Consider the following 19,448-nt stretch of genomic DNA (forward strand, 5'->3'; position numbering starts at 1 on the left):
TATTATGTTTAGTGGACACTAAATTACATGGTGCGTGGAGGGATGCCTATAATGGGATTTCTACTATCCCCGTTCCCCATTACTGTTTGTATTATATTATACTCGTTTAAAGTAATTGTATTATAACTAACGTTTTATTGTTTCATCGGAGGTTTTGACTATTGCGCGTGCACAAAATAAATAGTCAACTGGCAAGTGATGGAAAATGCCATAATATAACCTGCTGCTGCAATCGCACCGATAATATTATCTCGATTTCGATTTCCTAAGAAATGCTACAACACCACGTGCTCGTTCGTATTGTATTATTTGTCGAAAACGATTCTACGATACTATACTGTACAATCGCATGATATACTTGCGATATAACCTGCAGTGGCGTAACCATAAACCAGGGGGATGTTTTGGGTGTTGTTGAAACACACGTTAGCTATATTTATGCTTAATACATATGCGTCTTACTATATATAATTATGTTTCAGATTTCTACAAAAGTACATGTCGTCATAATAATACGATATAGTTCTACAAGTCCTATATCATATTATAAACATTAATAAAGTATGAAGATCGAATGCTGTAATATACAATATACTGTAATGATGCAGTTTGCGTGAAAACCCCGCTACCTCGAGTTATATTTGAATAAAAAATTAAAACAGCCCTTCAAAAAAACTCTTGTTACGCGTTTCGGTATAAATACACCTACGGATAAAAAAAAAGAAAATAGGAAAAAAAGTATCCGGTAACTACAAACACTTCATAACAAACGTATAATGCACGTGACACATCATATTATAAACCATGAATAACAAAACATCAAGATGTGTACATCACCCTCTTCTCATTGCAATGTGTTTTTTAGTTGTGTACATCGTGCAGCAGTGTCATTTGAGTTGTCTCTTGCGTTCTATCATATTATATACATATAATATTAACGTATATAGGTATAAAACTGCGCTAGGGAATAGGAGAATATAAATTCTAAGGTTGTTTATTAGTTTATTTAAATATACACCACACACGCATATCGTACATACACGGATAAGGAACACACGTGTAATTTGTTATTTATATTATTATTTATTTATTTTTCGAGTCCAGACGACGGACGGTCAAACTCACAAATCACATCCCGGCTCGTAAATCTATCTTCGGGACAAGCGATAAAAATGACAACGGAATAATAATAACGATAATAATCATGTGATGTTGTTACTACATTATAAACCCGCGCGGGAGGGTAAGAAAAAAAATCAAAACGTTAGATCTCCACATCTTACAAAATATATTATGTAACTATAAAATACTCACAATGCATACGCGTCATTTACTTATGACATTACGGCGGACAAAAAACGGTAGGGCGTCCAAAGAGATGATGGGGAAAAGACGTGCGCCTCACCGAAATCAAAACCCAAAAACCAACGGACTCTGCAGCACGCAAACGCCGCAAACACATTAGTCACGTGCACAATAGTAATATTTATATATTATTACAATAATATTTTGACTAAATATTATTATTTTTTATAGTAATTTATTATTCCGAATGGCGCGTATACCACCATAATATCATGTACCACCTATATATCGTCTGTATATTAATATAATTTTATACCATAAACTTGTACAGTATAAAATGCTAAGGACGAGCGTATATTTTCCGTGCGGTGTCACGTGTCGTGTTTATTATAGGTGTACAATATTATATATAATTTATATATATATACGTATTGAAAAACGAGTAGTCGCCACGCGCCGGGGAGGGGGGAGAGGTTTAGCGCAGTGGCCGTGTAGGTGGGGGACGCGACGGGGCAACCCTTCATCGGACGCAACGCGCGGCCTCCGCCTCAGTCGTAATCGCGCGCGGCATGGTCGCGCTCGTGTGTTGTTTGTTCCGCGTCGGTTCGCGAGACGTCGTCTCGTCAGGTCGTTGAGCCTCCGAAACCGACTGTAGAATTCGATATTCCGCGATATCGGGAATATCTCGCGATTATTTTCGCGCTATACTTAGCATTGCCATAATATTCTACGCCGAGCTGTTATTAATAGTTACGATAAAAACAACATTTGTTGTTGTCACCTATACGACGAGACCCGCGAGTGCGTTCCAATCGGTTTTCGCGCGACGATGTTTCGCATCAGGTGGACAGCGGTAATGCTGTTGGTGGCGATAGTCTTCCTGTCGTCCGATAGCCAATTCTGGACACCGGTTACGGGGTCCAACACGTTCATAGACGAAAACACCAATCTAGCCGAAGACTGTGAGTAGTTGTGATCCTTATTTTTTTACAATGATAATGTTAGGTACGTTTATCATACTCAAAAACCTAACGCTTTTTAATAAAGGGTCTAACGAGTATTATTTTTAGTTTATAAAGTTTATATTATATCATGCATATTAATAATAAACGCGTTAGAAGATTTCGAATGTCGCGGTTATCGGGAGTTTACGTAAATGGCGATAGAAATGTTATTAAGATATACTGTACTGTGCCTACAATAATATAATATAAATTTAATTATATTACGTGTGCGTATATAGTTTGATGCTAAACGGAAACTACGAATTCGAGAATATTTTATTTGTATCGTAATAATATTGATGTATGATTGGTCTTGAAATTTGTAATAGGTAGGTATCCTATAATAGTTTAATAAGTATGACGTTCGTTATAATATTTAATACGCGTGTCGTAAAATTTCTTACACTTATAAACCTGCACCCGTTATGTGCTCTCTCCGTCTCATAAATGTAAAACATAGTAATTACTGTTTTGCGCGGGATAGAACGGAGGAGGCCACAGTCGTAACTAAGAAACGAAATTTTCACCACTTAAAAAGGAGAACTTTGGCTGTGAAAAATCGTTTTTATTTTTCCATATTGGAACTACAAATACATTTGTTTAAAAAATACGAAAATAATGGATTTTGAAACAAAAAGAGCTTTTTTCATATAAAGTGATGTAAAAAAAATTAAAACTTCACTTCTCAAATAATGTTCTCAATTATATTGTATATCAATTTTGAGTCATATAACACTATCACTATAAACTGAGTGGTCATATAACGCGAAAAACAATTTTTATTATGTTGTACATTTGTAAGACGGAGACAACACAGGTGTAGAGTCCTCTTAGATGATATCAAAATTTTAAATATCTAGGTATTTGTATAATATGACAATATGCCACCGCTAATACTCGGCTGAAGGGCTAAGATTTTCACAGAATTACAACATTGCAATTACAATATCTTACAATATACCTAATGTAAAAAATGTTTTAGAATTTTCCCCGGAATTTTCTATGAAAGCAATCTAATGTTTCCTCCAAGAATTTATATTTGATATAGATATAATGATAGTATCTCAAAGATTCAAGGAATCAAGATATTTATATAAATTCGTTTTTCAATATAGATAGTAATTATTTACCTACATATTATTATTATCAATATCATTTGACATTTATTATGTAAAACTGTATTAAAATCGCAAAAAATAAAGAAAAACAGTACCTATGTGTATGCAATATATTTTTAATGAATTTTAACACAATTATTAAGCCTATTATTATTGTTTACGTACTTACAGTATTATTTTTTTAAGATTACTAGGAAAATTACAATAAGAGATCATTTCTATTTTGTGATATCGATATTTAAAATAACAGCAATTTTAACTGTACCTACTCTGTTAGGTATATATATAATTATGATATTTCCATAATTTATTCCAGTTTTAAATTTTATATACGTATATTATTATGTACATTCTGAACTCGTAAAATTTCTTTTGTCATAATATATCATTGTATATATTATTTAATTACATTTTAAAAATATAATATTATACATTTTATTTTATTTTATTTAGTAAAAAGTTTTTAAAAATGTAATACAATTTACCCGAAATTGGTCTTTTTAATGAGAAATACAATTTTTGAATACAAATTAATATATTATTTTTAGTAATGTAGTCATCTATTCGTCTATGTAATAAATAATAAGGTAGAGCCAATAAAAGTATAATATATAATGCTATAACAATATGTATACGCATTATACTGAAAATCAATTTAGTTTCACTCGTATTCAACAAAAGAAAAAAATCCTTTAGAAATATAAATAATACTCATGCTTATATAAATAAGACACAAATATTTTACTTCAAGAATATAAATATCAGTGATCTGATTTTAGCATGAAGATAGTCCTTAAATGGTCATATCATATTATTAATTATGTTTTCCTTTTTTAAAATGTTTCAATTCAATAACATCATTTCCTTAGTCTAAAGTATTAACATAATATTTTTAATGTTTATTACAGTTTAAAACGTTTAAAAATTAATATTAATAAATAATATATATAACTATACAAAAAACAAGTTACAAGTATAAAAACAATATTCAAAGACTTTTGTAAAAATTAAGTTGCAATAGAAACATGGGACATAATGAGAAATGACAATTTTATAAGACGAAATCCGATACTGACGTCTGACATAATGCAAATAAACAAAAAAAAGGTAATTAATGTTTGTTTATGAAAGTGACTGATGAAATGTGACTATATAGGATTATCTTTATAGTTTATAGTTATGCCTCATGAATATATATATAATACTTCATTATTCTTTTTGTAACCTAGTCAACCAATGTGTTTTATGCATTTTGATAATATTTTATTAAATTAAAAAAATATTCGGATATTTTATGTATGTAACTAAATTCTTAACGGTTTTATACATCCCATACATATCAGTTTGAAGTTAAGGTGCATAATGTTTTAATTTTAATGTAAAAGCAATGAACTAATTTGATTTTGATTTTAATATCACTGAGTACACCAGACGATGAACCCTTTTTTAAAAGCTTTTCTTTAAATTATTGCTCTTAATAATAATAATCATAACAATATTTTTTCCTAATAATATTTTACATTTTAAATACTTTATATTGATATGAATAAATTATATTTTAGATTCTGCTACCTACTCGTTTTTACCTAAAAATGTTCCTTATACCCACCTATTTATTTATTAATAGATATAACTAAAAAAAAAAATAGATCTTTTTTCATTAATTAACTAATTTCATAAAATGTGTTACTAAAAATAATATACACTCACGCAAAATTATTAAATAAAAATGACATTTTATGTGATCATTATAGGTAAAGTGTTTATTTTATATTTTATTTCTTTACATAATATTTTTACACCATTTAAGTATTACCTATTATGTATTAATCTTAACGTTTACATTTTTTATAATATGAACTAATTAAATTCAGTGTTATTTTTGTATATTATCTATGAATCAAAGTGTACCGTTAATGGAAATGTATGTACATTTTGAGGATAATTATGAATATAATCAATGTCATGTTATTTTTATTTCAACCATTACGAACCTAAATAAACGCATTAATTTTGCTATTTAGATTTTTCGAACGTACAATTGGAGGTTTTGTTTTAATAATAATTGTTAGCGGCTAACACATAATCTGCGCTATTCGTCCATTAAGGCCCGTTGAATTTAATTTAATTTCGTGATTCCAAAGAACAGCAAAATAACGGGATTTGACTGGATTGGGACTCTATAGGCTCTACGCGTTATTGGTTTACGGATATAAAGACGTCCCGGCGGAAGCGACGAGAGGACGGAAAACGATGGTGGAAATTATTGCTTTTGACGTCGGTCTATGGCACTGGATGAATTTTTCCAGTACACAACAACGTCGGTCTTGTCACTCGCAGACGGCCCTTATATTATAACATTTATTATTTTTATTTTATAAACGTTATGATAAATCCCACTACAATAGTATTTCACGGCTCATAAAAAAATTCGTAAAAAATGCTATACCCTGCGTACTATAAACATTGACTTCTGACTAGCAGTGCACATTATAATAATGACGTGGTGGTTTCTAATTTTTTACGGTTTCTCCAAACAGTGTCCATAAAAATTATAAAAGAAAATTATAATATGAACCACGTCACAACATTATACTCATTTTAGCTCTCTATTTTTACCGAAACATTAAAACATTCAACAATGGTTACATTCCTTTTTTTTGTTTTTAAAATAAAAAAGGGACCCTATATTTGATCCCTTCTTGTATACCCAATAAGATTTGTCAAGTCATTGGCATCATTAACAGGGATCTTTATGGGGATTTGATAGTTTACGACATATCGTTAGCTGTATATTGTGTAATGTGTATAATGTATATACTATATACATTATTATACGGCTAACTGGTACACCGCGGGGGAGCCGCGTTAAGACAATATTATGAATTCCAAAACCTTTAGTCCGTATGGTATTGGTTGCCTAATAAACTGTTACAAAACAGTAGGTTTCTGTACACACTACACATGTAAGACAAAGTAAACAATTTTTCCTTTAAAATATAGAACCGTCAAGGAGCTTATTTTATTTATAATTATACTTTGTTATTTTTTATTTGGAGTACAACTATAGACATAGGTATAGTATATTTTATAAAATACTTTTTTTTTTATTCAAGCGATATACAAAAAATTACTTAATTAATATGCATTTAAATCTTCGAGAAATACTACGTTGTTTTAAATGCCTATTGTTTATAAAAGTAAAATGTAGGATATTGTTATTATACTTTTAGAATTTTAAATTGATTGGAAATATTAATTATAAATTTTTAATTTTATATAACTAACATTATTAATTCATTTTAAATTAAATTATTTATAACGATTATAAATGTTTAGTGGTTTAGAATTCCAAATCAGTTTCAAAACTAATTAAATACAGGTACATAACTTGATATTATTTTTTTTTACAAGCAACTTTATTTCAAGTCTTTTTTAAAACATATTTATGTAAACATTTAAAACATGTCTAATACCTATAGAATAAATAATATTATATTTCAATCATAACTTGATTATTTAAATATACAATATATTACGCAATAATATAATATGACATTTTTACTTCAACGGCTGTTTGTTATCATTTATTTGATACTATTTCAAAACTAATTTTTTTTTTCGTCAATATAGAATCAGTCAATTATCTACAAACTACTAGCTGTTTTTAAAAACTATTGTATTTGAGAAAACTTTTTGTACTTTATCAAAGTAAAATATCTGGTACTACATTAAAAGAAAACTTTTATATTTTGTGTAAAACTTGTTTAACTAAAAATACATTTCTTACTTTAAATTTGGCATCTAATATCTGTTATTTGTATTTAGAAAAATAAGAAAGTTTGTTTTTTCATAGTCGCGATTTTTAAATAATTTATAATGATTTCTTTAACATTTTCGTTTAAACTAAATTAAACCATACTCTATAATAAAAAAAATTATTGTTGATTTTTTCTGTATAGATTATGGTATAATAGTTTATTCGTTGATATAATGAAGTTAACAGTATTAGTAGGTAGTTTGATTAATTTAATATAATATGTCTTTAAATTAGATGATTTTTTGTTGAATACTTTTACAATAATATATTTTAAGAATGGTTTCAACATTTTAAGAAGACGTGACAACTTAATTACAATCATTTCATGTCACAAAACTAGAAATAACCTTGAGTTGATAAATTTTGTTGTATCAGCTCGTTTAGATCGCGAAGAATCTCGTTAGATGTCACTTTTAATTTTAAATGTATAACAACCATATATAGCCACTTATTGAAAAATAAGATTAATGATCTGTGTCATTTTGTCAACATAAAAAAATTACAATTTTTTGCCAACTCTTGAAAAATATTTTCTTTTACTAAGTACAGATTTTTTCCAGTTAATTATTTTCAATAATGGTCATGGACTGTAAAGATCAATTATTTGTTTATAAATTTTTTTTTAGAAACACTTTTAATGCTGACTGCAGTAATATTAATATTATTTCAACAATGCTCTACATAATAGTATAATACGTTCAAACAAACAAGTCTATTGTTGTTATAATATAAAATAAAGAATTAACGAAATAGTTTATCATTATTAAATTTACCATATGTGATTGAATATATTATGACATATACGAGTATAATAGTTATCGATGTGTTAAAACGCTACTATTATAGTTGTACCCAATACCCCATATATTACACACTTCTGTTATTTACGATGACAGCACTTCGACAACCTGACCACTGAAAAAAATTATTGCTTGACCGTCAACTCCGGGATTATCAACCCTTTGGTATGTACGCGCGATACTAAATGGTCAACGAGTCCTTCAAACTATATAGTTTACTCTGTATATAGTTTTTACTATGCTACAATTTATACCCTCCAATTCAAGGTTTTTCAGTTGGCTGAGCTGCAGAATGATTGATGGAGTTTTAATTCGGCGTAAACGCACTTGTTGCCCCGTCACGGCCAGCAGCCCTCCGTATGTGCGCTAACGTTATATTATAGCATTATATACAGTATACACCCCTTTTTGTGCGGCACATAAACCAAACACACGCGTGTTATCCGGACTATGCAGGGGTTTCCAAAACTGTGAGCATCGTATGGGGTGTTTGCGTGCGCTACGTGTATTTAAATAATGAATTTCTCGTCACTTATATAACATAAAAAAAAATAATAATAAAAAAGAAAACCGTCGTGACAATTAGTGTGTATGAAAAAAAAAGATTAAAGGGGAGAAATTCGAATATATAATAATATTATATGTTTCATTGTTTTTACGACGTCGGCGCGCGGTCTTGTGAAATAAAAATCATTCTAACAGAGGTGTTTTATGGAGAAGGGTCGATTGTTCTAATTTTCTGGATTTCGATGCACACTTAACATTTAATAGAGCACCATTATGTCCCGACCTCTTTGTAGATCACATTTAATAGAAATAATCTACTGCGCGTTGTTTGTTCAACTCTGTATACGAATATATATATATATATATATATATTACATTATACATCTCGTATATAACACGTGTATTATATGGTCGACAAAATCCATATACCGTTTTTCTTGTTCGTAAATACTACAATATGTACGTCTCGTGAGCACCACCGCATCACCTATCCATATCGCTACTTCGTTTAGGTTTATATATTGTACATAGGTGTATATTATATAATATAGACACATGCACAGTTATATACTTGAGGTAATTGTTGATTCAAGTTTATACATTATAACGTTTACGTGCCGAATTCACGTGCAGTATTTGTTGTTTTTATCTATAATTTATTAGAGTAAAGTTGTAATAAAATTACATATAGGTACATTATATATAGGTATATTATTATTAGGGTTTGTTGAATTATATATGATACTAACTGTCAAGCACTCACGCGAAGACGTCAATCTTGTGTCGTCTCTCGTCTGCGAATATTTATATACATAATAGGTACGAATTCAAACGTAATTAAATAAATTCATTTTAAAATTATATACATATAATATAATGTTATATATACATTATCTTGTGCATATCGTCCCGATATAACAACAGAGTATTATTTTATTTTATTATGGGTGAAGTTTATTCTGAGAAATACATTTTGGTTTTGAATTAAATATAAAAAAATAGTTGACGTAAACACTTTTTTACAGTTTAAAAAAAAAAAATGCGTATACAGCTGTAGTACGTTCAATATTATATAGTGATGATTTGACGAAATCGCCGAGTGTCCGAGTGTATAGGATTACAAACGATCATTCGAGTCTCGCAAGTTATATATTACATTAATTTAGTTTCAAAAAATATAAATAAATAATAGTCTATTGAACCGTCCTAGTTGACTACATATATATAGTTTAAATTTTAATTCAAATGCGTATTGTACATTTAGGAAAACAGTTATAAACCGGCCATATTTGCGGTTATTCACATTAACTCGTACATCTCTAATTGAATACACCACCCTTGCGGGCATTTAACCTGCGACACCTTTGCAACATACAGGTCTTAACTGCACACACACAGTGACTGCTAGCAAAGGTCGTGTACGCAGATACAACGCCGTGTATATATATATACATACATATTCAGTAAATAACGTGTATGAGTAAAAGGATTACTCTGTGCGCCCAATATGACCGGTATATAAACTGTAATGAAATTCGTCCCGTAATCCTTTTATAAGTCCCTCCGCGGCGGTAACATGGTGCAGGGTGAAGAACTTTCTCCCCGCGGGCCGCAACGGTGTAGTGCGTGGAGTGTATCGCGTGTCAGACGAATCTCGTTACCGGCCGTAATTGCCGTTCGCCTTGGGTTTGGGTTTTAGGTAACTTCTTCGCGCTGCTCTGTATATAATAAAATCGATTCCGACGGGACGCTGGCGGGTGTATAGGAATAGGGTGCGACGACGACGGTCTCGGGCCGCCGATCCTCTCTTTCGCGGGGGCCGAGGATTCGCGGTGGGGAGGGCTATCGATCATATTCCCGCACCCCCAACTCCAAGAAAAGCTTTTCGAGTAGGGGACTGCCAGACGTTGATGGATCGTGTTGACGGACAAACGGCGGCAGTGGTGTGCGTTAGACTTTTCTTGTCCAAAACGCAATGCGAGGGACGGCTGCGGAGCGAAGAGCAATATCCCTGTCGCGTTTGACCGGGAATCGATCAATCTTGCGGTCGGGTAGAAGGAGAATTAATCAAGAACTTGCGTCCCCCGGGTTCTTGTTGTGGAGGTACAATTAGCGACGAACGGTTGGACAATGGACCGTAAAAATAGAACAGTTGACAACGGCTATTGAGAGGGAAAAACGAAAAACGAAATATAAGTAAATAATAATTCAAATGTGGTTGTCCAAAAAAAAATCCTTTAAATATATGCTGTTGGTGACATTTGATTACTACCGCACAGTAGTTTAGTATTCAAAATAGATTGTACAAGATACATACGCGTCATATTGTAAGTTTTGGTCAAATTGAACATCACTTGGAGCAGTGACGCAAAAGTTGCGTTACTTTTTATAGAATTGTATTGTCCTCTATAGAATAACTAACAAAAAGTTATTAGGTTTTATATCATTTTTATGCATATGTGTAGTACTATCGAGTATATAGGTTTTAGGATTAAAGAACCGTTGATGCATATTATGTTGAATTGAATACGGTTGACGAAAGTTGGGCATACATGTTTTTCTCTTTAAATCATACTTTTTTACGTTATAATAATTATAGGTATCAAAATAAAAAAAACTATTTAAGTCCTTAAAATCATAATAATACTTATAGATAAAGGTGGCATAGCGCGCGTAATTTATTATAGTAATAATATAATAATAATAGTTTATGCGGAGAAGTATTGTATCATACATTTAAAACATTAGGTATACGTAGTCATTTCTTATTAAAAAATCTTCAAAATATACAAAACTCTACTCTAAACCCGAGTAGGTATACATAAATACACATTATATTACATTGTGTGCACATGTAATATTGTAATATGTTCGCGAATAATCACTCATATTATTTTGGGTACTTTTGTAGTAATCTCAATAATATAAAAATTAAAAAGACGTATTTATTATAAACTACCGGCTACCCACAAACCGTAGAACAATCGTGTATATTGAAATAAATATTGAATAATAAATATTAACAAATAACGCAACCGGTTCTACTAGAGTTTTTATTTGGAACATTTGGAATTAATTTACCTACTCACAATGTAAATCTGTCTGTAGTTTAAATTCTAGGAACTTGTTTTATATTTCATGCTAAAATTATTTATAATGTTTTTCTTTTATAATAATTTATTTTATTTTATTTCAACAATAACGGTTAACAACGACCTTAAAAGTCATAGGTGTATATTGTCACGAATGTATTTATGTATTATTGTCATTTATACACTATGTATAGTTGCGCCTAGATATTTCTATCGTTTCTCATAATATTTTGGTAAAAATAATAAACATTTGGATAAAAAAAAAAAAACATATTAGTTTCAAACCAAAATATTGTTAAGGTTACTTTGTTTACGACGTTTACGATGTTTGGGTTTTCGACCCTGCTGCAACACGAGAGACGTCGGCAATCATAGATTGCTCAACACGGCCATTACGGCTGTCAGAAAAAAGGCAAAACACGTTTCGGATTTGTTTTTTTCGTGACACGTCCGGGCAAGAACGTCGTTGGACCGATTTATCGGTCCGATGGTCTCAATGATATATGGCAGGCGGACGGTACCGGAGACGTGTAACGTGTTACAATATATATATTCGCATCCCCTTGCAAGGCGCAAACACCCGAACGTGACATATTTCCTTGTGTTGTTTTCGTGTGGTCCGCACGGAAGGGGACAAAAAAAAAAAAAAATGGGGGAATGGAATAATTTCAGAAATAGAATCGACCCTCGCGCGTTTCAGCTGTCAAACACTCGTCACTCTCTAATACCCTCCCACCATCACACCACCCCCGCTCTGCCATACAATTCTTGTGCATGACGTGTTCTATCGTTCTACCACCACCGTCACCGTAGGGACCGCGTGCACTTCCCTCAACAACGAATTTTAATACGAATTCCGCCGAAAAAAAAATTATAACGAAATTGACTCGTTCGACGAGAAATTTAATTAAGGATCGTTCAACCGACGTATGTCTAAACAATATGATTTTCGCCGCGTTGCGTACGCGCGACAACTGACGAGGGGTGCAGGAGATAATCGCTCTGTAATTATAATTTGCACACTTCTCGTATCGCGAACCCTCGACCAGAAGTAGTATATAGCGAGCTCTCGAAACGCCTGATGAAGGCTCTGAACGCGCGGATCTCGAATGATTTTCCAGTAGCGCACTTCAAAAAGCAATTACGGACCCGATCGCAGAAGAGGTTGCAGGGGAGAAAATAACATTTCACACGATCAAATATCTCTGTTTATAATAGTTGTCCATTGGATTTATATATAATATATATCAGAGGCTAAAAAACCGATCCAGACATCATAGACCGTATTTGTGCGCTGTGGTCTCCCTTCGTCTTTGTATACATATAAATATAAAGTTATACGTTTATACACACTCCAGAGTAACTCAAGAGTCCCGTAACAAGTTGTTATCGAAGAGAGCTTATACAATCCGGTAATCCAGTTTAACAATAATTCAGCACGCGTATAGGTATTATTGTTGTGAAATTATACAAAATATATTGTATTTTTATACCAGTAGTTTTTTATACAATTTATTTGTTAAATAGAAATCTATCGTACTTTTATAATATAGTGTAATGTGAACAATAAGATATACCTAATAAAATTGAAAAATCATACTGAAAATTTAAATTTTTTCTATACAGCTGTATTCCCGCCTGCCGTATAGTTTTCAGTTGGTCGTTAAATATATAGGTATATAATGTACATCTAATAATATATGTCTATATATTATATAATTTTTCATTATATAGGTATATCCGAAGCATATATATATATATATATATATATAAATAAATGAACAATGGTGGAGTAGCTACAGGGAAGATATTATGAAGCTATACGTTGGCTGACAGGGTGAAAAAATACAAGGATGAAAACGGTATTTTGTGCAAATAAGCCGGATTTTAACTCGTACGCTATCCGTCACGTGGTATAGCGGACGAACTTATTATATATATAATAACAGAAACAGCGGTGAAAGGCTCAGACATACTAGAGGGCTAAAAGTGACAGTCATTCTTTCGCACTGCACGCGTCCCTCGGATCAATAAAACCCTTTTTATTATACTCCTATACACTTATATATTATTATTATTATATACATATAATATATAGCTTAACCAAACTCAGTTCGGTTGCATGCAGCTTACACACACACACACGCACGCGTGTGAATTGGTGTAAAACGAATACTTTCCGTAAAAATGCATGTAGTGGAGGTGGGAGTGAGAGACGTCGATAGGAGAGTGGTCTGTCCGTGGCGGTAACGTTGAATGACGGTTGGCGTGTGTGTTTGGTGGTAGATAAAGTTCGGTTAAAGTTTTTATATTTCCTGTACTTCTGGGCTCGTTGCTTTTAAATCTTCGGCGACGCCGCCAATCATATACCTCACACTTACCTCTATATATATACTATATATATATATATGATAAGTTATCGGTGCACAGTGTTTTATTTATAACGTCCCTCGACGGAGCACTGCGGCTGCACCGATATTACGTATTTTCCTCGGCTTTCCTGCGCACAACCGCCTTCAGCGTTTCTCGTCCGGTCGCGAGCTGCAGATTCCTTTGATGTTTTTTTTCCGGTCTGGAAACGTCGCCTCCGCCGCCGCGCGATCTTATATTATTATACACTCGCGACATCGCACACAATCGGCCGTCTTGCACCCTAACTGTGTTTCGATGTACACAGACTCGCGTATTATTATTATGTGAAAAATCGTATAAAATCTGCACCCTTATTTGACAGAATATATTATTATGCAGGTACACAGCGACGGCAGTGTTTTCAATCATTGTTGTGTGAATTTCATTTTGGCACGCCGTTTATATTCGTTACATCGTTTGCATAAGGCTTCAACGTCTAATTTCAGTGAGCAAAATACGTAAACTAAAAGAAACCACTCGTCATTAAGTTCAAACGACATTTATTATATTGCCTACATATAAATTAGTATTTAATATTATGGAGGTATCTTACTCAATGTTGCGTATTACAATAATAATAATTATTTTATTCCTTTTGAAATTCGGTGGCGATGTATATAAAGGTAACATAATATAACATGAATGGAGAAATCGCCAATTATTTTATTATCAAAAGATCGTGGGAGGAGTAGGGAAATCTAATAAGCGAGTATTTTATTTTTAACATCGCGTACCAGTCGATTTAAGTGGCTTTTTGTGTACCAATATAATACACACCGCTGTAATTGACTGCGTATTGGCAATAGCTATTATATTCATAATATCTCATTAAAAAATAATATGCGACACCTCAACGTCGCGTTTCCCCCGAGAGAAAATAAAAAATGGCTTCCTATATTGATCAATAAATTAATATGAATGCCTGCAGAATAAATAAAAATTAAAGAAAGAAATGAACGAATAACCGTTTTATTGAAATCGTTGGAAAACGTGTTAGACTGTAGCAGTGCCTATGTAAAACATTGTTATATTATAGTATGATTATTGTTAATTATTATTTATTATATTCGCCGTCGAAGTACACGGAAAACATCATAATATCTACCGCAGCAGAGAGCATATTTGGATACTACAATTTATAAATTGCATTATAAATACAAAATCGAATATTATATAATTGTCTACTGTTGATTATTATAATCGAAATGCACCGTCGGTCGTAGCTGCAAATAAACAGATACATTCGTTTTCGGTCTGCTGCACGCTGGTTTACAACATACAAACCCTCTGATGATGGTGTAGTGTAGTACTATTATTATGATTATTGAGCATGTTCGCTGCTAACTCTTATTCACCTCGATGAATCGGTTTATCGGATTATTATCATATTTTTTTTTTGTTCGTCGTTTCTCATCTATAGGAAGGTACCCCTAGGATTATTATTATTCCGAAAATAATAATAAAATTCCGTCCATCCATCGATAATATTGACAAGTTTTTTATACTGCAACCAAGTATATTATAACGTTATGTAGTCGTATAAGTACGTTGGAGAATTATTCAGTTGGTTAATATATTAAAATATAGGTAGGTATAGTGTATGTATCCATAATATGGGCATATACTTAATAATATGCTTATGCGTATATATTGTATAGTATAATGTTATTACTTAATAAGTATACTATGAATATTGAATATAATATTATGCAAATTGTGCTCTCTAGGAAAAGTAGTTTTTGGATTTTAATGTTATTTGCGGCCTCTATAATTTAGTAGGGATGAGTTCCTATTACAAATAAGTTTTCGTAAATTTTTAACTTTAATATGATTGAGTTGTAGTGTAATATTCAAGTTTGTTCATTAACGTGTTAAAAAGTTAATTGAATTCATACTTTTTAACATAACTCGTTACTTTTAAGTTTCCGTTAATTATTAACTATACTATCTGTCCTTAATTATTTTTAATTAATGAATTAAATTTTCATTTAAGTTAATTTTTTTTCAATTTTATTTCATTACCCATACATGATTCATTTCGTTTTTATATCAAAAAATATATTGGTTCTTTTTTTATGGCAATTATTTTTTTATGAGTGAAGAAATCTTCAATGAAGTAATAAATATAAATATACTGTATAATCACTATACAGTTTTGAGTCACTAAAAAATAAAATAGGCTATAGTGTTTAAACAGTAATTTAATAACAAGTTCAAAAAAATAATAGTGTAGGTATATACTGTATGTCTGTATATAGTGTTAACTTTTAACCTGACATAGATGAGTTAAACATAAATCATTAATTTCTCATTAATCCAGCTAATACATTATTTTCTACAAAACTTTAATAATATCTATATTTTATATAGTATGGTTTTTTATATTGTACAATCTTGTCATATCGTTTATAATTTGATACATTTTATTGTTGTCTATATTAAACATTATATGTATTGACTTGAGTCAGATGATAATAATATATACTAGCTAGCTCTGTAGCATCTCTTAGCATTATTTATATTACTCTTGCGGCACTATTACCTATGTGGTGACACGGGGGACGTTGCTAGGAAATAAATCGACTCATCGCTATCTATATAATGGCTAAATAGAAATACGATGGCATAAGCCAGCAGCAGCTTATGATATAACCAGACACGCGTATATTTTCACTTTGACAATATATGCACACATTTGCATTTTGTCGTTCGGATATAGTTATTATCATCGTATCGGGGAGTAAATAATATAAAATTTAGACACGTCACACCACTCCCGGGAAAATAATACAAACAACGACTGTGTTTTTTTTTAATTATCAGTTTATAGGGTTTTTTATTATTATTATATTTTATTTTACACTCGTGGTGTATTTACTCTGCTGCTGCTGCTGCAGTCAACGTGCAGTGAGTGTAATGGAATCGATTTCGTTTCCGTATATACTATAGTGTTATTTTTTTCTCTTTCTATATACTAAAACAAACGTCTGGCTTATGTCATTTTTTTCTGTTTAATATTTTTTACGAGCAACATAAAAATGTGTTTTACATACACCACGAGGTTGCGGGATCTACATAAATAGCTCGAGTGGCAGTCCACCGATAGGTACTGCTTGAGACGTATTTCTGCCCGTTTATCCGAGGGCGATTTTACGCAAAAGTCACGGAAGATATGTGAGTGTGCTCGTGTGTTCAATCGTAAAACAAAAGACTGTATATGCAGTGTGATGGTTGGCGTAAACCCAAGCAAAACGTGTGCCCCGAACAATGTATATTTATATATATATATATATACATTATACTCTCATGTATTGTGTATGTTGACAAAATTGAATTACGCCCCGTTCACGTGTAAAAGCACCTGGAGCTAAATATTTATCGGTCTATACTATTTAAAACAAACACATTTAATATATATGTTATATGTATGTAATCGCGTTCTTCGGATGTTTAAAACGAAATCGTTTTTGAGATATTATGTGTGTAACACATACACACACACATATATGGGTATAGTCGCCGTATAGTTGTAATCTTGCTACGTGTAGCTACCTAAATAATATATATATATATATATATATATATATATATATATATATATATATATATATATATATATATCAGCTCAATTGTTTATCCACGATGTCCTGAACAAACTATGTATGTGCATATTTATATCCTATACGCGTTGTGTTTGTGTTAAACACCGATGGTTACAGATTTAATAGAAACGTATTCATATAATATATAGTATATATACACTATCGTGCAGCGTATTTCGTAACATGCAATAGGTTTATTTACCGATATTTACAAACAAACTACCTACTTAAAACCGAAGACGCAGTGTCGAAAATGAGTTCGGTGTAATATACTCAACACGATAGTAGGTACCTATATATTCTTATATATATATAAGTAAATGCGCATATTATACTGTATCGTTATGCACGCAACGTTTTTACGGTATAACATTATCGGTAGTTTAAAATAGAAGTAGATACTCTATAGTCTATATACCTACTATACAGGGTGTCCCGAGAGGATTTACCCATTGCGATATTTCATGAAATAAATGGAGATATCTAAATTCTGGTTTTACAATAAGATTCACTGGGTTAAGTACTACAATTATTTCATTTATAAATTTATTCTAATGTTTTTGTAAATAATGTAAAAAATATTTTTTTTAATTTGATTATTTCCAAAAAAATTAAAAATAGCCATCTTGTTTAGTTAATTTTTCCGAGAATATTGACGTTTCAACTATTTATTTTCATTAATTTCCTGATTTTTAATATTTTTTCTAGTTTTGAAGAAATAAAATATGATTATAACTGGTATTAGGAACACGGAAAGTATTCGGCCGGCTGTATGGGAATGAGCCCGGCGCGGCAGGTCACGTGTATGATAACATTACGGTGTTAAATAATTCACAATTTTTCTGGAAACTAAAAAAAAATTAAAAATCAGAAAATTAATGAAAATAAAATTTTGAAACGTCAATATTTTCAAAAAAATAAACTCTAAAAAATTGCTATGGTTAATTTTTTTTGAAAATAGTTAAATAAAAAAATACATTTTTAACTATTTTACCAAAACATTAAAATATGAAATAGTTGTAGTGCTTATCCCTGCGAGTCTTATTACAAAACCAGAATTTCGATATCGCCATTATTTCGGGTGATATCGCAATGGTTAAATCCTCTCGGGACACTGTATATATGTACATAGCAAAGCGGGTGTATGATGGTGTATAAGTTTATCGAGTCTTCTTGTGTAGTATTGTGTGTTTGGTTTTGTATGCATACTGCAGTACATAGTCATAGTGTATGTTTATAATATATATAGTAATATAATAGGTATATATAATATAATATATATATATATTGTATTTTATACAATGTATGCTATGTTCAGATAGAAATATATAATATATGATATGATATACACGTGTATATATTATTATATTATAGATGCATAATAATTAGGGCCAGGAACTTGATTATCTAAAAATTTATAAAAAAAAATACATGAAAATGCATAAAATGACGTAAAAATGTTAAAAAATGATATTAAAAATTTACATTTTACTCTAAGTATTAATAAAAATTGTTTCATACAAAAATTATTAAAATTATTATACTATATTGTTATTTTTTATTAAAATTATATTTATTTAACCAAATAAAATTATACATTAAAAAATACAATTTTTAATAAAATTTATTTTTTTTGTCACGAAAAAAAGATAATGAACGTTGATAATCGACAAGCTAATATTGAATCTGTATGTGTAAAAATAAATATAATGCATCAAAAATACTAAAAAAATGACCATAAACCATAACGTTTCCTTGAAAATACAAAAATTCAAAAAATGCAAAATA

General features: G+C 30.9%; 1 protein-coding gene across 2 annotated transcripts in view; it reads left to right on the forward strand.

The window, feature by feature from the left end:
* The first annotated feature begins 1,870 nt into the window (after nucleotides 1-1,870).
* LOC107165369 (tyrosine-protein kinase transmembrane receptor Ror-like) overlaps nucleotides 1,871-19,448 on the forward strand; it is an 80,717-nt gene continuing 63,139 nt past the window's right edge. For both annotated transcript variants that reach the window (XM_015513566.2, XM_015513567.2), the window contains exon 1: nucleotides 1,871-2,267. In XM_015513566.2, coding sequence (XP_015369052.2) covers nucleotides 2,135-2,267 — 133 coding nt within the window. In that variant the 5' untranslated portion in view covers nucleotides 1,871-2,134. The remainder of the gene's footprint in view (nucleotides 2,268-19,448) is intronic.

This window comes from Diuraphis noxia, unplaced genomic scaffold, assembly GCF_037042655.1.
Source record: "Diuraphis noxia isolate RWA-SAM2 unplaced genomic scaffold, SU_Dnox_SAM2 contig0002, whole genome shotgun sequence".
NCBI lineage: Eukaryota > Metazoa > Arthropoda > Insecta > Hemiptera > Aphididae > Diuraphis > Diuraphis noxia.